Genomic DNA, 23,065 nt, shown 5'->3' with positions numbered 1-23,065 from the left:
TACTTCCCAGTTCAAAAATAAAAGTGTTATTTGGGGGCCATATAAAGAAAGGAATCTTCACCTGAGGACTGGGCAGTTGCCACCACAAACTTGGAATCTTTTGTCTAAATAACATTAAGGGTCTAAATCCTTTGTCTAAATCATGTGTCCATAGCGTTCAGGGTCCTCTTTGTAGGAACTTAATATGAACTGGTCTCATGCAGCTGACTAAGCTGTGTTCACAGGAAAGCATGAGTTCTTACTGAAAGATTTTAACGGGAACCTATAAACTGTAACTGCCTAAGAAGGTCACACTTGTTCAATGTTTGTTACTTGGTACCAGTGCATCTAGAATTGATAAGAAAAGAGTTAAGTGTTCCCAGTTACCACTCAGAATGCAAGGGCACATTGCCTGTACCTCAACGAGTAACAATACTCCCAAAAGAAAGATAAAAAAAAATGGAAGTTCCCTCACAAGCATTGACTCAACTAAATGGTTCCTGTCATTCCTAATGATTTCAAAGGTCTTTATCTGACCTTGCTTTTCATAAGATTTCGCCAGTGTGACTTTGTTAAAGCCAATAATTATTTTATTTATATGAACAAATCTTTAAAATATTTTTCGCCACTCACTCACATACTCAGATTTTCTTTCCTACTAAGAGAATGAAGTTTCACTACCCTGTTAACAATACAAGAGCATACAAGTCCAGCATTTCCTGTGCCTATTTTTCTCCTGTACTTTAGAGTGTCTTTTGCTGCCAGAGGACTTCTCCTACCTGCCAGAGCACTGACTCTAAGTGCTGTGTGCTAACTGGTCCTGCCAATAGCCTTGTGGGGCCTCCCTTACCCCTTCCTGTTTGCACTGTTAGTATAAATTTCCAGCCGGACACTCACCCTTCTGTGCATTTATTTTCCCTCTCTCTTGTCAAAAGGCACACTCTACCTACATTCAGAATACAGCATCCAGCGTAGCCTAGATTTCATGTCCCCTTTAGAAATCTATGTTTCACAGGTCATCTGGCATTTTTAAGAGCTCACTTCTAAATTTGCCAGCTTGCTACAGCTTGACATTGTTACGCGGATTTATTCAGCCCCTGAGAGAAATCAGCCATGATGCCAACAGAAAGGGTCCTTCAGGACGTAGAGGGATTTAAAGGTATTATCAATTGTCTTATCCAAAATATAATAGTGCACCGAAGTCCCAACCTGACCTTTTAAATACCTTTTTACCAGGCTTCTGAATTTCTCTATATTACTTGCAAGGAAGAATTGACTCTTCCGATTGACTGTTTAAAATAACACTTAAGGTAATTTAAAGGATAGCGTTTCACCTGTTAGCATGGGTAGAATTTTTGAGGCCTGTAGCCATTTTGCTTAAATTTTTTGCTTGGAAATTCTAATTCATTGAATGGATGATATGTTTTAAGCTAGAAATAGAAAAGCTAAGTTATTAAAAAGGACATGATGCTTTATATTTATATAGATAATGTCAGTTTAAAATTAGAATTGAAGGTTTTAATTTCGACTGGCAAGTTCAAGGGTAGCCCGTTTGATTCTTGCAAATTAACCTTTAGTTCCCTGCACCTTGAGCTTTTGTTAACTGGTCATGATTCTCTATTCACTCACTGTACATTCATATGCAACTTTGCATTTGCTTCTTAAATTTTACTATTATTTTAGTCTATTTTGTTTGATACACACACACACACATACACACACACATCTTGGTATTCTATTGCAAATGTTACACACACAGTTAATTCTATAATTACTACCTTAGTTTGTTATCTTCTTAGCAAAATTATAAACCCATGAAAGAAAAATAACACATTTTCTTGTTTTGTGTTCAACCTTGATCTGACATCCATGAAAATCATTTGTTAATAATAAAAATATTCAGGGTAGGGTTGGTCAGTAAATTGACTCCATGGTAAAGGAAAGAGTTCTGACCCTCATAAATCGTCTCCAGACTACATATTCTCCTTGGCGTGTGTGTGTGTGTGTGTGTGTGTGTGTGTGTGTGTGTGTGTGTGTTGTTGTTGTTGTTGTTGTTGTTTGTGTGTGTGTGTATACACGAGAGACAGAGATGGAGGAGTGTGGAGAAGGAGAGGGAAAGATTGCTCTGTATTGGGCATGGTTTAAACTTTAGAATATTTCAATGTGATATCAATTTTGCTATGCCTCTTTAACATGAAGAGAGCCACATGAAGAAAGATTATGTATAATTTATTCAGTGACACATAGGTGACATTTAATAGAACCAGAACTGAGTCTATTCTTTAAAATTTAACTCTCAACCACTACAACACTTTTGTATTAAAAAACGTTAACCTAGGGCTTGGGATTTGACTCAGTCAGTAGTATGTTTCCTCATCACTCACAGTGCACTTGTATTTGATTCTTAACTCTATATAAACTAGAGAGAGAGAGAGAGAGAGAGAGAGAGAGAGAGAGGGAGGAGAGAGAGAGACCACATACTAAGAGAAATCAGTAGGACAGTGGAGCCTGGGTTTGAAATCACATTCCAAGCTTTCCGGAGAGTCTGTGTGAAATTTTGTCTAAATTTATGAAGTTAAATATTATCAGTGACTTTATATTATTTAACTAGCAATATTTGATTTTTTTTACAAGCAGAGAAGCAATAGATCTATTTTGGGCAAAGGCCATGGACTAAATATTAAATTTTATAATATCCTTACATTTACATTAAGGAAGCGCTGGTCTTTGGGCCCGCCACTTCTTTGGGGACATTACTACTTTCCAATGTTCTTTATCTTCCTGAGACCCTAACACTATGCCATGGACCTGGCATCCAGAGCCAAGTTAACCTGAGTGACCAGCCTGCTGCCCTGGTTGCTGGCAGGCCAACTTGACCATAACCAGTTTATTATTGTTTTTACTTTTCCAGTAGAATTTCCAATGAATTTATTAAACCTAGTGTATTATAGATTATGTTCAGGCACACAAATGGCACTTATGTTGTTCTGCCTATATTAAAGCGTGTGTGTGTGAAGTTACTAAATATTATAACAAATTTTGCACTGCATATTCCCTCGGACTGAAACCCTGTGAATGTAATTATTACCTGGTCTAAATGTGTTCTAATAAGACTTTCATACAGAGTGTATATATATACACACTCCCAGTAGATACACCTATTACACCTATTTTGTGCGCACTGCTTGGCTTCTCTTTGGGCACTTCCTGTACATTGGCTACATTCTGCCCGCTACAGTCTTTCCCTTGCAAATATTAATAGTATATCCAGGAAACACTTTTGAGTTGTGTTAATACATTTTTTTTTACATTGGTCAAATATGATAACCTTTGGAATTGAAGAGCTAGCTCAGGGGTTAAGAGCGCTCACTGCTGTTCTGGTGGACCTGAATTAGGCTCTCAACTCCCATATTCTATTGCTCACAATGGTCCATAACTTTAGCTCCAAGGGTTCCATTGTCCTATCCTGCTTCCAATGGCACTTACACTCATATGACACATACCCACACATACATACACAGATAATTAAGTTTTAAATGAATGTGTATCTCTGAGGAATTTGTGATATAATTTAATTATATAAATTTTAGAAATTTATCCATAAAAAATACACCTAGACATAATACCCAAGGAAAGTGACATCCTATGATCTTTCAGAGTGAAGTAGAAGCAATTGGAGTACTACTTCATATATAAGGGTTTTGTTTTCTAATAAAACACTGCTTCATTATTGTCAATATTTATAAACAAAGTAATCAAATATTTTTGTTCTCTTATTTTTGAGCTTATTAAAATACTTTGATGATGATGATAATTAATAATAATAATAATAATAATAATGTATTTGTAGTTATTTGGAGTCCTAATACATGAAGTATTTACAGTAATGTCAGCTGTTTTTATCTGTTTTATCCATCTCTTTTAAAGTTAGCATACAGCTGGCAACAGAGATACCTGTGAACAGAGATGGCCATGAGCATTGGAAATAAAATCTTAACACTGAAAAAGTGTAGTCTGTGATTACAAAGAGTTTGTCCCAATCCCCGGAATGTTTTCCTCATAGTCTCAAAGTCCCACCATTGACCCAGCTCGGTGCACTTTTGCTTATCAAATTAAATTCATGAGATGCCTGATCGAGGGAAGGACCTGTCCTCTCTGAAGTCATCTGTGTCTTTTCTGCCCTTTAGAGTTGATGTAACTTACGTTTCCTGTTCTACCGCGCCGGTTCTATGTTCTTGCTTTTACATATACTGTTTTAAGATTTCAATGTCCGTTTTCAACCAGAACTGCCATCCAAGGCTTCTAGGTTGTCTGCCAGCTAAACCTGAATGTCTGAATTGCACAACATCCCAGATAATGATGGGAGGCAGCACAACTATTACAAGATATCCTGTGCCTCCAAAAGTTATAGCACGAGCATAAAATGTAGGGTCTGCAGGGACAAACACTGCAGCATTTCCAAATGAACTCACATGGATGTATACTCTGCACGGAAGGCACTGAGACCTTGACCTTTGAAACCACGTTTACATTATTCGGTGCACTGCATTTTACAGTATGCATAATTTCTATGTTTATTTCCCCCAATGAGAAGGCATTTTGAAAGTAGTTATACTTTTGCTGTGAGCGTGCTTTGTTGTCTAGGCTCTTCTTCCATCAATGATTATTAATCAATATTGTTAATCAATGATTAATCCATAATGAACTTCATAAAATCAACCGATCAGCAGCTGTTAATTGTGTTGCCCACTTTTTACCAAATAATACATTCCTTGGTCTTTGAATATTCCTTGCTTATGAATATTTTAACTTCGATGTCAAGTTAGTTAGCGGAACATTGATCTATGTTTAAATTGAATTCAGGGTCTTAAAATGGCATAAGAGCTGCCTTTTCTATGTATGAATCAGTAAGTGAAAACAGACAAGTTGAAACTGAAAATACTCCTGTTGCTTTTTATCATTCTTCAAGAGGCAGGCAGATCTCTGAGTGTGAGGCCACCCTGCTCTTCAAAGCGAGTTCCAGGACAACCAAAGCTACACAGAGACACCCTGTCTCAAAAACACAAGAAAAACAACAACAACAAAAATCAGGGTTCCTTTGCACTATTCTGAATTAAAGGCTATTTCTTAAATTACTGACATTTGCTATATCTTTTAAATTTTTCCTTTCATTTTTGAGATTATTGTACAATTAAATCATTTTACCCTTCCCTTCCAATATCATTTAAGGCCAAGAGATCATAAAATGAGCACTCATGTTTACATGAGAGTGATTTATTTAATATTTTCTTACGATAAAGGTCTATCAAAGCCCAGTTTGTTTTTAATCAAACTAGGAAAGATGGACAATAGACTAAATTCAAATAAGTATTTTCATAAAATGGACATGTAGAAAGAATTAAGAGTCCTCTCAGAGCCTGAATCACCTGCCCTGGCTAAGCTAGCTGACACTGAGTTCACAACAGGTCATGCAGTTGGTTCCTCCTACTCTCTCTCCATGCCTAGAATTGCTTAGAGCAGAAACAGGTTCAGCCACAAGTCCCACTCTTCCGTGGTCTCCGCCAGCAGCTGTGGAATGTATAAAGTTAGATCTCTAATTCCTGTTCTGAAATTTCTACTGTCATCTGCCAATAATTGGAAAGGAGGTTACAAAAGTAAGTTAGTAATATTGTGATAACAGAGTATTCCCATGACCCAATTTTACTTAGACCTAATTTGATAACGACTCATTTTTGATGAGCATTAAGGTCCACTGATATTATCCACTTCCTTTTCCAGATGCCTTATTTTTGTCTTGTGATAATCTGACCCCTGTTTTTCCCTAGGGCCATTGGCTTGGGATCCAGCCATTTGCATGTGTTAAGGGAAATGTATGATGTTTAAGACTATCCTTTACCATGACTGGGCATGATGGTGCACATCTTTAATCCCAGCACTTAGGAGGTAGAGGCAGGTGAGTCTCAGAGTTCGAGGCCAGCCTGGTCCACATACTGAAATCCAGGACAGAAAGGGCTACACAGAGAGATCCTGTATTTATTAAGAACAAAACAAAACAACACCAATGACAGCAATAAAAACCACTGCCTTTTTGTCAGATGAAGGGAGAAACTCTTGATAATCACACCAGCTTCCTGCATTTCAGTTGGCTCATTCTGGGAACCAGTCTGCATATTTCCCAAAAACCTGAGTAGAATTTACTACCTTTTAAATACATAATATCAACCTCAATTATTCTCTGTATTTTCATTCTCTGTCTGTCCTTGCTTCATGGGATCATCCTGTCCCCACCTCCAATGTTTACTACTGCATTGTAAACCTTGCATTGAGCTCTGTTCCCCAGTGTCTCTAAATAAATACAATGTATTTGTACACATTATATCCAAGGAAGAAAAGACATTGGTAGACATTGTTTAGTCTTATAAAAATGTTACAAAGTAATGTATAAATCAATTTAGATAAAATGTTAATCATTTCCTACCCTCTTTGTATACTTTACATATTAGGTATTTCTCAAATGGATGTTATAGTTTAACCAGGGATGATTAATAGGTTTGAACCAGATGAAGATGCCTAACATTATAACTAATCTTTTAAATTATTGAATTTGATTAGTATTCATACACATATTTAACATATTAACTGGAATGGTATCTTATTGGTTATCTTCAAAGAAATGAATTGCAGTGAAATATCCTTTCTCAGACTGAGCTTTCAAACACAGAAAATCTATAGGCCACATGGGATATGTCTGAAATGTCATAGATGAGGAAAAATTTCATAAAAGCTGGTGTTAGACTAGAGATGATTATTAAACATGGTGTTACATGACAGGACACAGACTTGGGCAGTCATTATATTTCACTACAGAAGAGTCAGTTAAGTAAACAATGGTCCTATAACCAAACTGTTTCTCTACAATAAAAGGGGAAGTCTTGATGTGGAATGGTACATAAAAATAAAACCCAAGCACCCATTCAAATCAGCTTTCGAAAAATCAAATGTGTCTTAATAAAATTTTTGACATCTCTCTGAGGTATTTTTTGCATTTTTATTGATAAATGATAAATACATTACACTTCTAGGTATGGGCATGATCTGCTTTAATAACCATTTATTCTGCTTGTACTGTTTAGCAAAATCAAGGAAAACAATATCGTCACATAAAACTCAGAGAGTTGTATTACCCATGAACATCTCTTGAAACTTCTAATGTTTTGTCAAAATGTCAGAATAGCTGTCCATGAATGGTTGTATAAGCATTATGCATAATAATCACCTGTGTGAGGGAAGGCTAGAAGGAGAAGATATTGGAGGAGAGTCTCCTTCAAGGTTAAGGAAATTCGCCTCTACAATAGAACTGGCAAGAAGGATACTTAGCAAGCCCTCTGACATTTTTTTTTGTTATTAACTTGAGTATTTCTTATATACATTTCGAGTGTTATTCCCTTTCCCGGTTTCCAGGCAAACATCCCCCTCCCCCCTCCCCTTCTTTATGGGTGTTCCCCTCCCCATCCTCCCCCCATTGCCGCCCTCCCCCCATAGACTAGTTCACTGGGGGTTCAGTCTTAGCAGGACCCAGGGCTTCCCCTTCCACTGGTGCTCTTACTAGGATATTCATTGCTACCTATGGGGTCAGAGTCCAGGGTCAGTCCATGTATAGTCTTTAGGTAGTGGCTTAGTCCCTGGAAGCTCTGGTTGCTTGGCATTGTTGTTCATATGGGGTCTCGAGCCCCTTCAAGCTCTTCCAGTTCTTTCTCTGATTCCTTCAACGGGGCTCCTATTCTCAGTTCAGTGGTTTGCTGCTGGCATTCGCCTCTGTATTTGCTGTATTCTGGCTGTGTCTCTCAGGAGAGATCTACATCCGGCTCCTGTCGGTCGCCCTCTGACATTTTTAGCCCTTAACCCTCAGGGTGAAAATATGTAGCAATGAACAATGGTAGAGTGCTTTCTTAGGTGTGTGTGACACCTTGGCTTTAATACCCAGGTTCATTCACTAAGTGAGTGAGTGAACGAATGAATGAATGAGTGACTAAATAAATAAATGGACAGAATTCTTACAAGGCAAAGTAAGCACTTACTTTCTGATTTTCTTCATCCAAATGGAAGCAAACTAGGTTTACTAATCACTGCTTGTCTAATGGTAAATACAAGACGCCAAACTACCATCATAAGGTTTAGTCAGTTAATCTTTATAGAGCCTTTTTTCTATAATAACGGAATTATGTGCCTCTAAAAACAGTAGATAGTTTTTTTTAAAAAATTTTATTATAATCCTCACTGACCATTTCCTAAATATTCCCAAGTACATCTCAAAACTAATAGATCTGATTCTATTTAACTGACATTTATTAGCATAAACAAGGAAGCATTGTCGCTAGGGAAAGCAAACAAGGAATTTAACATCTCTCTTCTTTCTGAAAGTCTGAAAGATAAATATGGACTGATTTTAAATGAAAGCGAACATCGGGCAAGTGGACAGATTTATTGAGTTTTCTTGTAGCAGAATCAGTTTGTTGCATTCGCGAATGCTTTTTCTGGTAGTAAATGGTCTAGCCTATTGATGTCATGAAGAAATGCTACAGTAGCTATAAAGCAGGAAGAGGGCTCTGTTCTGTGACAGTCCGGTAATATGTGTAGGGTAATAAACAGTTTGTAAGACTTTAATGGCCCTGCATTCAAATAGATAATGTATGGTTCACTAAACTGAAGGAGAAGATTCATAGAAGAGTGTCGAATCCGAAAATTGTATAAACTAACTTGTATGTAACATTAAGAGATCAGTTTTATAGTGTTGGAAGAAAACTATGTTTGGTTTAAGATGATGACTTCACTTTCAAAATGTAAAAGCACACCCATGATTTATTCTGTTCTGCTTTGTACTATGTACTTGTTGCATTTCTAAGAAGTTAATATTTTCTGTTACAACTCTCCCTTCTTTAAAGTCAATGGACTTTCTAGTAGAAAATAGACCTAGATCAGGTTCTGGACAATATATGCAGAATGCATAAATGCATTGATACTGAAAGGGACACTTCAATCGAACTGCCATTGTTGGTGGTTACTAAATATTAATTTGATAAACATAATAAGTCTAAAAACCAGCCCCCACACTCTAATTTCAAATATGCACACCGTTTACTGGCAAATAAAAGCTAGATTCTCTAGACCAAGGCCATATACTCTTAGTATATAAGTACAAAACTAGTTCAATTTTGCAAGTGAAATATTCCTCAAAATACCCCATTCTTAATGCATTCTAACGCACTGACACTTAAAACAAGGAATCCAAGGCGTGCAACTTTATTTTCTAAAAGAGAAAAGTTTCTTGGTATAAATTGACTTGTAAACTTCTGAAACCGTAGAACATCAATTACTTGAAGCCTAGGAACCAGGTTGCACCTTTAAATCCCCAGTCCTGTCTCCTTCTGGAACTGGGAACTTTAATTGATATCTCAATATTTCCTACCATACTTTCCTTCGTCTGTAAAACTGTATTATCCAACTCAGCCTTTAAGCTGCAGCTCGGGGTGATAATTTTGAGATCCAGGAATTGTTTTGATGATTAAGTCAGTTCATGGTAATGGTACCTATATAATGATGGAACATGCCCCCTTAGGCATTTGTTCAACCACACTTTTAGCTTTTAGCTCCCCATGGAAACTTCATGACTTCAGTAGGCATTATATTTAAAATGTAGCTGGATGAAGCAAACCATGCTAGTTGTTTCCCCTGCCTTTTTAAAAGTGACCAGCACTTTAGCAACAACAACAATAAGGAAAGCCAAAAAGAGTGCTGTAGCTTAAATATTGAAAAATATACACTTCAGCATAACAGTTATATAGCCCACACTCTTACTTCAACTATGTTCTCTTTAATTTTCCCTTCGTATTAGAAATGGAAATGGGCCAGTTGTTCGAGAACATGAGTGATGGAGAAGTCTCATATCCTAAAAAGATAAAATATCTTAAATGAAGTAGCTTCCCAATTTAGGCATAGTTGTAGGGGCTAAGGCAGAGCATGGGCTGATGGATACTGAGGAACAGACATCATTTTCTAGCATATTCATGAAACATGTTCTGATAGAGGGGTTCCTGAGAAAATATACTTTGTATCTGAAATGTATGAAGTCTTTAAGATAACGTTTCCTAGAAGATCATGCTATGTAATAGATAGGCAATTTTTAGGAAGTACTTACATTTATATGAAGTGTAAAAAGTGCCTATATGAATGAAAATTTCAATGTGAAACCCTTTCTTGCTTGTAAGAAGTTTCTTTCATTTCATTAGGAAGTAAGACTTCAGAGGGCATTTAAAGAAAAGTGTTGGAGGTTAGATTGCATAAATGGACTGTGGAGAATATTGTGGCTTCTGGGGTGTAATTGAGGGAAAAAATGAGATTTGTTTCAGTCCTTAAAGTTTGTTTTTCTTGTTATTTGACACATTTTATTAAAACAAACAAAAATGTTTGTGAGTTTCCTAGCAGATGTTGACTTAGCATTAAGAAAACAGAACAAGAACAAGAACAAAATGGAGGGCAAATGGAAGCAGGCCTGTCATTTCCGTTTGTGGAATCCTGTTTCTCTGCTAGTTCCACATTACATACTATACATTTGGTTTTTTTTTTTCTTTTTCTTTTTTTCGGAGCTGGGGACCGAACCCAGGGCCTTGTGCTTGCTAGGCAAGCGCTCTACCACTGAGCTAAATCCCCAACCCCCATTCTATACATTTGTATAGATTTTTCTCATGTTTCTTTTCTTAGGCCAAGGCCAACTTCTTATAAACATTATCTTCCTGAATATGCATTCCTGAGTAAGTCAGGGAAGAACACCTATCATTCTTGGAAGCATGATTCTTACATCCCATATTAGAAGGTTGGAGACTAACCCTGCATATGCAGCTGGACCTACACATGAAAGATAAGTAAAAGAGTTCGGTGTCCAGTGAGTGGCAGTTAGGTGGTATGCTGGCTAGTTTTAGTCACAACGTGACAGAAGGTAGAAGCATCTAAGAGGATGGATCCTCCATTGAGTAAAAGCTTCCTTAACAGCAACAGCCATCCAATTAGACAAGATAGATGAAGCAAAGAAGTGCAGGCCGACAGGAGCCGGATGTAGATCGCTCCTGAGAGACACAGCCAGAATACAGCAAATACAGAGGCGAATGCCAGCAGCACACCACTGAACTGAGAATAGGAGCCCCGTTGAAGGAATCAGAGAAAGAACTGGAAGAGCTCGAAGGGGCTCGAGACCCCTTATGAACAACAATGCCAAGCAACCAGAGCTTCCAGGGACTAAGCCACTACCTAAAGACTATACATGGACTGACCCTGGACTCTGACCTCATAGGTAGCAATGAATATCCTAGTAAGAGCACCAGTGGAAGGGGAAGCCCTGGGTCCTGCCAAGACTGAACCCCCAGTGAACTAGACTGTTGGGGGGAGGGCGGCAATGGGGGGAGGATGGGGAAAAGAACACCGATAAGAAAGGGGAGGGGGAGGGATTAGGGGGATGTTCGCCCGGAAACCGGGAAAGGGAATAACACTCGAAATGTATATAAGAAATACTCAAGTTAATAATAATAATAATAATAATAATAATAATAATAATAATAATAATAATAATAATAATAATAATAAACCCAGCAAACTGTAGGCTAGCCTGGGAGCATTTTCTTAACTAGTGATTGATGTGGTAACAGCCCAGCCCATTTGTGAGTGAGGTCCCCTGGGCGGGAGATCTGCTAGAGAGCAGGCTGAGAAATCCAGTGGTAGCACTGAAGTCAGGAACATCCCTTCACAGGTTCAGCTTCAGCTCTTGCCTCCTAGTTCCTGTTGCGTATGAGTTACTGCCCTTGACTTCCTTTGACCACAGCCTTTCATCACAGCAACAGTAACCCTAACTAAGACAGCTGGGATGATGGAATTGTGCTACCCACTTGCCAGGAATACAGTGTAGCAATCATTAAAGACAAAAGAAGTATCCAAGATGCCACCTGAATAGCTCCTACTTCAAGTGAGAACACAGTTAAGCAGCTACGTGTTTCGTACAATAGAAAATAATAAATACGTTAATGTAATTCTCTTTCTTTTTTTTCTTTTCCCATTTTTTTTTCTCTTTTAACCATTACCAATTGAAGCTAGCTGCTGGCCCCTTGCTTTAGGTGTCTTCTGTATATGCTATGACACTGTACTCTCTTAAAAGAGATTTTAATCATGACTCCATAGAAATATTATACTAAACTCAGTTTATTTCTTTCTATATAGATATGTTTCTATTAGTTCTTAAAGCTATAAAGCCATATTTTCTGAATCTCAGCACAGAAATATAGGCAATTTTAAAAAGGATTCAACAGATAGTACTTGTGGTAAAATAAGACATTTAGTAATATAATGAGTGTTTAAATTAAATGAAATTTATTTCAGTTATTAAAAGTCAAGAAGTATTTCTGAAATAATGGAAGATGATTTAAACTAAAAATAAAGACTTGGAATTTTACTGTGAGTTCACTTCTATATTTAATTAAGCACTAAAGTAGAGAGGCAGACAAACAGACAGGTGGAAGGCCAGAGAGATGGATCTGTGTGTGTGTGTGTGTGTGTGTGTGTGTGTGTGTGTGTGTGTGTGTGTGTGTGTTGAAGAGAGGTAAGTAGTAAAAGCAGTTGCATCTTTTGCAGAGGCCTGAGTCAGTTCTAAGCACCCAAATGGCAGCTTAGAACAGTTTGTAACTCCAATTCCAAGGAGTCTGATGCTTTCTTTTAGCTTCATCGTCACCAGGCATGCAATAGGTACATAGACAAAAATGCAGGTAAAACATTCATACACTTAAAAACAATAAATACATATATGTAAATCAACCAGTCATTTTAAATTCATAAAAATGTTGTACTATGTCTTAAAAAGTCTATACTTCAGCTAATATTTGTTTCAGTTCTAGAAATCATATATTTAGTATTAATTTTGAATATTGACCCTATAATCATCACATACAAATTGTGTTTTGTTTTTTAATCCCAAGTTTGATGAGGCATTACATGAGTTTCTTAAATGACCAGAACTGCATTTTACTTCCTCCCGGTTCTTATGCTCGTTTCACAAGTGCTGATTTTGATATTTTTGCTTTTCCTTGACTGAATCTGTCTTTAGTTCTCCATTTTTGTGGGTTTGCTTCAAATATCATTCCTCAGGTTCCTTGGAAAACAATTAAGAATAATTTGCCCTGACTGAATGAACTCCCTGAAACTCACTAACTGACTGTAAATTTCCTAAAGGGAGATACCTATTTGCCTAAACATAAATACAAGTTCAGGGGCTTGTGAGGATATGACCATACAGTAGCTAACAAGGCTGTCATCCCTAGCGACTGTGAGAAATCTGAACTCCAACACCTGCACTTACGTGTTCCATATTTCTGTTTTCATATGAACACCAGATTTAATAAATCAGAAAATATTGATTCACAGTATTCACTGTACAGAAGATTAACAAAACCTCTACAAGTCAAAAGACTTGATACGTTCAACATTACTAACAGCAGTCGTATCAATCAGAAGTAGCACAGGACATACAAAACAATACACACTCTTATACACTGAAGGGACTCTCTTTACTTTTTTTTATTCGGCAACTGTAAATCCCACATGCTTATTATACAGTAGTGACAAGTCATCACAACAAGGGTACATCCTTGGTTAACTAAATGTAGTATTGATTTTAAGTACTACCAATAATAACTTGAAAAAATTATTATTTACAATAGAGCCATTACAAAAAGATTCTCAAAAGAGTCTGCTAATAGTCATTCTCTTTTAAAAGATGAAATTAGCAGTTTGAAAGGTTTCACTGATCCATCAATGAAATAGAGTGCTATTACAAAATAAAGGGCCATCGCTGTGTCTGCGGAATCTATAGATACTATGTTTAAGTGTTTAAATTAGAATGTGCCTGGTGAAAGCATTTTATGAATTATTGACGTTTTCAATCTCCACACTCCAGAATGAAATTCATTAGGAGGTGTTAATTTTGGAAACACATTATATAAAGCCATTGTATGACAAGGTGCTTGAATGGCACTTTTATTCACTGGTGCATGAGTGTTATTTGAAAAACATAATTTAGAAGCTGAGCTGCTGAGATTACTCGTGTACCTCATTAAATAAAGGATTAGCACTTTGTTTACTGGAAGAGACAGATGTCTGTCAGAATTTTTGATGTGCAACACACCAGAAATTTTAATGAACCTCACAGATCTTATTTTCATTTACATAAGGAGATTTTGTGTTTCCTTGGAAATGAAAGAGACAATCATCTGCCTCAAAAAAAATAGAGAGACAGTAGACAGGAGGTCTGGAACAAAGGTTTCTTTCTAATAAAAAAATACAAATTCTGTTTTCCTTGGCTAGGAAAGTTAGAACCCATTTCCTCCCTCTTAATCCCTTGAGAAATGTGTCACATCTCTAATCTTGTGGAATAATAGCTCCCCCAAAAAAGGAGAATCATGGAATACCATTCTTTGAAAGTATCTTTGAAGGATAGCAAGTGGTATTTAAGATATTTCTATGTGTTAGGCACTGGGCATGAGTAAGGGCATCTTTTATTTAAGGTTAATAATGAGCAATATTGAAGTTTATGTTTGAATATCAATTCTGACATATAGACTATAGAACTATATATGTTTGGGCCTCATTTCCTCATTGGAAAATATAACATGGGGATGAAGTTCTGCAGGAAAATGGGTAATATATTTTGTCCCAGCAGTTTTCAAGGCCTTTAACCTATCAAATTCCTGTTAAATTTTCTATGGTGGGAATAATAAATACTACATTCCAATGTTGTTTCATGACTTAAATCAGGAAATCCAGGAAAAAATTCATTACATTATGATGTACTATTCAAGTAGAAACTGTTATTGTGGACTTAGATTATGTTCCTATAGATGACTTTGACCATGATGGACCGGCAAATATTTCTCATAGATTGGTGTTTTGTTAGTTCTCAGGATGTGGTCAGGTTGCCCAAACATATTTCAACATTCTAAGATGTATGTAACAAGGAAAATGGTTCAGTTTGAAATACTTCAGTGAAAATATTAGTCGCTTGTAAAGTAGTTCATATTATACATATATTATATATCTTGTAAACATATTTATTTGCATATTACAGAACTATAGAGAGATTAAGAGAATATAATTTTGGCATCTTTACATTGTAGATAGAAACATACACTCTATAATTTTCACTTATAGGAAAGAAAATTTAACAGTAGAATTATATAAAGTTCCATAGATTTCAGGTATGGCTCTCATGGTTTTAATCATACAACAAATTTGTTTCTGTGCAATTTGCAATGCAATATGATGAGGATCGACACTGCATTTGTATGGTCTGTGAACCATGCTGTTTCCGGTTAAAGAATGTAATTCCATAATATTCTGTATGGAATTATACAAAAATAGTTTGAACTGATAATATCTTATTTTTCTAACCAAAATGCCATGATGAATAGCCTGGTTTATGAACCCTTTAAGGTTAGAAGGAAAATATATGAGTATGCTTCTTTCCAGTTGTCTTCCTTGGGCAGAGAATAAAGTTGTCCTCTATTGGAGTTTATTATTTACCCTGACCACAGGATACAGCTTATGGCATTATGGTTGATGAAGGACAACAATGAAATCACTTTAAGGAAATAGATAAGCATATTTGCCGAGGCCAAATGAACAATAAAAATACTTTCAGGATTAAAAGTGAAGAGAGGAGAGGAAGAGAATCATTTCCAACGGGATTTGCAAATGACAGATGACAGCTATCATGTCAGAATTCAGGATATTGGGCCAGCTAAGAGGCAGGAGATCCTGGAGGAGGCTAAGACACAGTTGTCATCAGACAATTCATTTTATTTTTTTTAATGATGCCATTACACAGAAGAGAGAAGGGAGCACCGGAGGCCTGTAGTTTTTGATTCGTTCAGTCTCTTTTCTGTAAGAAAAGCTGTTTTTCCCCCTACCAGTAGATCATGTAGCGTCTTCCACTTTGTGTTTTTTTTTCCAATCTTACACTAAGTTGGAGACGTCACTCCCTGTGTATTCGAATTTTCCCATTACATGTATTAAAATACTGAAAGGTCTTACAGCCTAACTTTTACGACTTTCCCTGGTTTGCCACTTATTTCTCCAGCATTCTGAAAATACCTAAACACAGATATGCACCATTAGGATGAGCTACTTAATTAATAAGCGATTCATTAGATATCGGTTATGTGCTGTGAGTTGTGTGCTTCTAAACGACACATTCCTAGGCTCGTTCCTCGTCTCCATTTCATTTGATTTTCCAGTCCAGAGTAGGTTACTTTCCAGCAACGGACCCAGCAATCAGCTAAGACTGTACAATGCTAAACGTTACCCGGCTCTTTACTGACACATTTTGTCATCTTGCCGGGTTTTGTTATGGAAATATGATTTGTGTGAGCTTGTTTCAACTTTAAATTATAGGACTGCCTTACTTCAGCCTTGAAAATAGCAAATAAATGATGAACGAGTTACAGCCAGTCATGACACGGCAGGACCATAGTAATTATTCTCCAAAGCAGAGTCGCGCAATCAATCTTCATTTTTGAGTAACAGAAAGTAGCAAAGCCAGTGTGGCTTCCTCTGCAGGGCATACCAAGTTCCTAGGAATTAGACTGGTATGAAAAGTGAAAAGTCAAAATTTTACCAAATTGGAGCTGAGGTTAAAGAGATCAAATATTAAAAAAAAAGAGATCAAATATTTTAGAAGAATAAAAATTGTAGTAGAGGGTGGTATTCACACAGTATAATAGATGTATATTTGTACAACTTTTAAAGCCTACCCTAGCATCCTAATTTCAAACTAGGCATATGTTTTGCAGGTGTATAGAGAGAGACAGCTCCTACTGAATAGAGTTCATTCCTCTTTTAGAGGACCCCAAGTTTGATTCGCAGCACCCACATTAGGCAGCTCACTAATATCTGTAACCCTAGGTCCGGGGATTCCAGTGGCCTCTTCCAAGAACAAACATACAGATAGACAGAAAGACAGACAGACAGACAGGAGACACACACATGTATGCATGTACACACACACACACACACACACACACACGCACACACACACACGGGGGGGCGGGGATGACTACATAAATAAATAAAAGTAAATCCTTGAAACAATTGTATTATATCACTAACACATTAGGATATTTTTCTGAAGGATAATTTTTATGTTCTGGTATTTTAGAATATAATTATTAGTATTTTTGAAAGAGGTATGGGAAGTAAAAAAAATTAAGGAACCGATTATTTGGAAATCCTTCTTAGACTAGAAATTGAAAATGTCAACTTCCCATTCCCAAGCTCAATTATTATTGTAATGAGCATCAAGTTCAAACTTTGAGGTTCTCAATTAAGTCAGTGTTAATTTTCCAGTTGCACTTCCCTTCATCAGCAGATTGAATATACTCTTAGTTTTTGACTAAATTTGAAATGGATCTTTCAAGTAAAGCTCCCTGTTTGTAAAAGCAGAATTAAAGGGTGTGTGATTTCAACGCTTACTGTAATTAGCTGCAGTAGAGGACTGTTGATCTGCGGCAGGCCTAGTATGTCCAAACTGAGCTAGCAAATGTATTTACCCAGGAACCAAAAATACAAACTTACTTGACATACAGCCCCAAGAGGTGGCAGCAGGAATCTAGGTGTCCCGCCTGCTAGCTTTTTGCTTTCTGCCTTCTCCTGAAATTTGGGCCTCAGCAAATTTGAATGATCCAGAAACAGATAGTGTGGCCTGCATTTGTCTTGTTTTTCTTGCTGTCACATCCCATGTTGTCACTAAGGGAGGAGATTCTTCCAGCTCAGGCCCTATTTCCATCACAGCAGAATGAGCTCACCTGAGAGTTGGCAGGCTCTGGCACTACCACCCTTTATCCTCTGCTGAATGCCTCCTAGATAACGCTTTCTGAGGGCTACAGCCTGGTAGTCACAATCCTGTAATGAGGGTCCTGAAGGAATTGTAGAAATATTGTTGAAACTCATATATGCAAATGACTAAGGTGCAACCTTCGTATAAATATATACATACATCAAATATACGTGCATATGGATATATGCACACTGGTTTTTCTTCTAATGGATAATACTCGACTTTCAAAGAACTGTACGAGTTCTCTTTTAAAGGAAACAAATCCATAGGAATTTATGTCAAAGCACATAAAGTGCAGTCAAAGATAATCACCCAAATGCAGTAACTGTTTGATTTTGAAATATCAGTGGTTTCCAATGTACTTGCATGTGATAAAGATCATCACCCCTTCTACTAAAATTGCCTTGGTTTGACCTTTGGAATTTGTGATTTTTTTTCATGTTTGATTATGAACCCACTCTTCCTCCAAATCTTTGCTTTTCTCAGGTTGGCCCCTTTTGCCCATTAAGATGAAGGCAGATAACATCTGTTTATAAAGTTACAAAGGTGCCAGTTAATATTTCATGGCTATGTTGCATTTTCCCATTTTCTATCAGAACCTTTAAAATCAGACATACATACACACAGCCTCTTAGGGAAGCTCCTGTTCCAAGTATTTGTTGACTTAGTTAAGAATTTCATTACTTACATTAATTACTATTGTGATTGGAGATTTTTATGAGACAGGAGTTTTCCATCTTAATGTCAAGTGTTGAGGGTGGAGGGGAAGCTTGCCCAGTACCGACTCCAAGTGCATCCATTTTCTCAGGGTAGAATCCACCTCCGGTGACTTGGAGCTTCTTGAGTTGTATTTCATTCGTGGCTCATGGGCTACCCAACGTCCATGGCTCTGGAAATGAGCTTCAGAGGAACCTCTTCTAAACAGGTCACCTCTGCGCTACACAACCAGCAGAGCTATTCTCTAAAGCAGTGGTATACACTACAGTATTCGTAAGTGAAACTAACCAAACTGAGTGGAAGGTCCAGTGTGTAAACTTGCTGATCTTTCTTTCAAATGTACCTACTGGCGTTCTTACTATGGTTATTGCTTTCCCCATATTAAGTTTTACAATAATTTTCTATGTTTATGCTAGATTCTAAATCTTATGTTTATTTTGAAAGTATTTGTTTTGGTGAAATGTTTTTTTAAAAAAACATGATAGCATTCTATTAAGCAAGCATGACTGCAATAAATTATTTACTTTCAGTTTGGAAAAGGTGAATAAAAAGTGCTTGGCCAATACCGTACCATTAATCTATTCTCTTTTCTCCTTTCTCTCTTTACTTCTCTCTCTCCAATAGAAGTGGAACAAAAAGGTAATTAAATACCTTTCATAAATTATATACTATTTATAGGCTAAGTTATTTAACAGTTTAACATTTAGTTAAATAATTTTGTTATTAATTCTTATTTTATGCAAATTTATTGACTACTTCTGCTGCTCAACTTCACTTTAACCTGTCTCACTGACCAGTCCTGGTTTGCTTCTTTTATCCTGACACGGATTATTGACATTATGAAATCATCAACACTGTATTTTATCCCTCTTTATTTGAAACTAGTAATTAGGCATCCAGTGGGCACGATTAATAATGAACGCTTTAGATTTGTTCCTCAGTCTCTGTTAATTTCCCGTAGTTCTGCTGTTTCTCCGTCTACATTTACTCTTAACTCCTGGAGAAAGGGGAGATGATATTCCTCTTAATTACCCCAAATGACCTTAGTGACTGGGGCCACACCGCTTTGAACTCATGCAAACTCATCTGCTGTTAGTGACCAAGGGGCCAGAATTACTTATAAAGGTTGTATATAATTTTGAGTCAAAGAGTATTATGTTTACAATAAAGTTTTTCATATTAAAACTCCAAGTTCTACAGCCATCAACAATTATTATTGATCACAAATTTATAACGGTCCCAAATTTTTTGCAGATTTCAAGGGTCAACTTTTCCCACAAAAACGTTTCATTTCTTGAAAGTTAAAACTGTGAGCATCCCAGGAATATCCTTTCGTTTTGGGCATCCTTAACACATAGCCGAGGTTCCTCCTAGACTATTTCTCAGGGGTTCTGTGTTTCTAGTTTCTACTAAGGAGCTAACCACTAACACCAAAAGGACAACCCTTTGTTCATTAAAAAGCAGGTCAACGTCCAACCCTTTGTGATTTCCTAACTTTTTTTTTTCACCCAGGAAAAGTCTAATAAGCTCAAACCTAACAGCAGACTGCATGGTTATTTTTCAGTGTGTTTGCCTTGCAAAAATAAATGCAAGCAACGCTTCCCAGAGCAGGTACGGCAGAACACAGTCATCCAACGTGGCTCCGTGGAAAGGCGCCCAGGATCAAATTTTGCGAGGAGTTCACTCACCTCACTTCTGATTTAGAGATTCATCAATGTGCTTAAGCTAGTATAATCCCTGCCACGCTTTTATTTACTGTCCCGTGTCATGATTGGATGTGGCTACAAGTCCCATTTTTTTTCCCTTCGTGTGCAGTGTTCAGCTGTGGCACGACGGCTCCAAGAACCACCCTTTGGGAAACGTTGCTTTGTAGCCCCCTTCATTCCAGATGAACCTTCCAAGTGTTCTTACCACCATACTTAACAGTGTTCTCCAGTGAATCATACTAAACGGCAAAAGGAAAAGTAAAAAAAAAAAGAAAGAAAGAAAAGAATCATACAATTCCTGCCCATTTTCCTTCTGAAGTATGAGCAGCAAAATATAGCAAGTAATCTTGTTTTTCAATGCTTTTCTCATGTAACAGTAAAAGGTACATGTTTTTAAGTTCCAATAATACTGTACTTAACAGGACTTTTTTTTTAACTGATTAAAATCTAGATCCTGGGTTCTTTTCTGTAACCTTTCACCTTTTCTTCCTTTCTCCTTCCTCCTTTCCTTTCTTTCTCTCCCTTTCTCTTTTTCCTTCCAGTATCCATCCATCACTCATCTTTAATTGAATGGGTTGCATGCTCTGTGTGCGTTGCAGCAGCTTTCAGATGCTTTTTTTTATTATAATTATTATTATTTTGCTACAAGATTCAGTGGCCTGTGTTGCAGATCTTTTCCTTTATTAAAATAATAATGATGTGGGGCTACCTGTCTCTTAATGAGAAATAACTACTGGACAGCCAATTGCATCAGAGTGGAAACAACAGATTGCCATTCTCAAATGAGATATGGTTGGTTCTTCAGTGAACTAGTGAAAGCATCGTGTGCGAGCTTGGTATTTTGTTCTATCTCTATAGAACTCATAGGCATATGCTACACTCCAGACGTGCATCAAAGTAGGTGTTTGCAAAGGTAAAAAAAAAAAAATCAGAAAAGCACAGCTGCTTCTAAAAGGGCTAACTCTTCCCAGCAAGTGACATCAAATTGCTTGGAGGAAAAAAAAAGAAAGGAACAAAAAAAGAAAAGAAAAAGAAAGAAAGAAAGAAAAAATCCAAAATTAATGTGAAAGGATGCTATTTGTATAGCAAAAAGAGCTAAAGCCACAAAATTATCGGTGGTGGGTATCACTTGTTAGAGATGCATTCTGTTTGCTGAAAATAAGGAGAGGTGAATATGGTTCAGTTAATATATTTATTATTATAATTGTTTCCCTCCTGACAGTTTTTCTTTGTCCCGGACTGCTCAAAGGAGTGTACCAGAGCGAACACTTGTTTGAATCTGACCACCAATCTGGGGCATGGTGCAAAGACCCTCTACAGGCTTCTGACAAGATTTACTATATGCCCTGGACTCCCTACAGAACCGATACCCTGACAGAGTATTCATCCAAAGATGACTTCATTGCTGGAAGGCCGACAACTACATACAAGCTCCCTCACAGAGTGGATGGTACTGGATTTGTAGTATATGATGGTGCCCTGTTCTTCAACAAGGAGCGTACAAGGAACATAGTAAAGTTTGATTTGAGGACTAGGATAAAGAGTGGAGAGGCAATCATAGCAAATGCTAACTACCATGATACCTCCCCATACCGATGGGGTGGCAAGTCCGACATAGACTTGGCAGTGGATGAAAACGGATTATGGGTAATCTATGCAACAGAACAGAACAATGGCAAAATTGTTATTAGCCAGTTGAACCCTTACACCCTACGGATTGAGGGGACATGGGACACTGCCTATGATAAAAGGTCTGCTTCCAATGCATTTATGATTTGTGGGATTCTGTATGTGGTCAAGTCTGTATATGAGGATGACGACAATGAGGCCACCGGTAATAAGATTGACTACATTTACAATACTGACCAAAGCAAGGATAGCCTGGTGGATGTACCCTTTCCCAACTCATACCAGTACATAGCAGCCGTGGACTACAATCCCAGGGACAATCTGCTGTACGTGTGGAACAACTACCATGTTGTCAAATACTCCTTGGACTTCGGGCCTCTGGATAGCAGATCAGGTAAGTTTGATATTTTGGTAATTTCCTGACAAAAAGCTACAGCTTTTTCTTTAACCCTCAGTAGTACATATAACTTTTAATATTTTATTCAATTCCCTATTCACTTCTGTGGCCTGGGAATTTAAGAGGAATATTCATTTTCTTTTCATCTTAGAAAGGTGGGTAGCAATCATTTCCTCTCTAAAGAATGTGGACCTATGAGAAGGGACTCTGTCCTTTGCACGGTTTGTCTCTTAACTCGTTCTGCTTCTGCAACATATATCGAGGAGTTATCTCTTTGTGTAGTGAACTATATACAACTTCTGCTAAGATTGCATCTGTCCTTTCACATTAATGGTGGAATGTTCCTGAGAGTGTTTTTTTTCCCCCCAATTTGGAACATATCAAAAGGTTAGCTCCACAGAATGCTACTGTAGCTGGATAACAACTCTATTCCACAAAGCATGATACATAAGACCAACCCTCAGGGATGATTCAAAAGTACATGTGTCTCAGCAAACCTACTTAATAACTCATAAATACAGTAATTCAAATCTTTGAATCAATGAAAATATTTGTCATGATTAAGCTGTAATAATCTTTAATTTCAATCTCTTGAATGCTTCCACCTTCTAGAACACACTATTGACTTTTAATATTATATAAAGATAACTTTAAAAAATCTGTAATGCTTTTTGTTTTTACCATTTTTTTTTTGATGGGCATGGTGGCTTTTGC

At 37.1% G+C, this 23,065-nt stretch overlaps 1 protein-coding gene across 49 annotated transcripts in view; it reads left to right on the top strand.

Annotated features, from left to right (window-relative positions):
- The window catches only part of Adgrl3 (adhesion G protein-coupled receptor L3), a 781,670-nt gene that overhangs the window by 457,678 nt on the left and 300,927 nt on the right, over positions 1-23,065 (top strand). For 28 of the 49 annotated variants that reach the window (XM_087582186.1, XM_087582187.1, XM_087582184.1 and 25 more), the window contains 2 exon segments: positions 19,244-19,258; positions 21,548-22,348. In XM_087582186.1, coding sequence (XP_087438312.1) covers positions 19,244-19,258; positions 21,548-22,348 — 816 coding nt within the window. 49 annotated transcript variants of the gene reach the window in all.

The sequence above is a fragment of the Rattus norvegicus genome, chromosome 14 (assembly GCF_021556685.1).
Source record: "Rattus norvegicus strain SHRSP/BbbUtx chromosome 14, alternate assembly SHRSP_T2T, whole genome shotgun sequence".
Lineage (NCBI taxonomy): Eukaryota > Metazoa > Chordata > Mammalia > Rodentia > Muridae > Rattus > Rattus norvegicus.
This window is presented reverse-complemented; position numbering and strand designations above follow the sequence as displayed.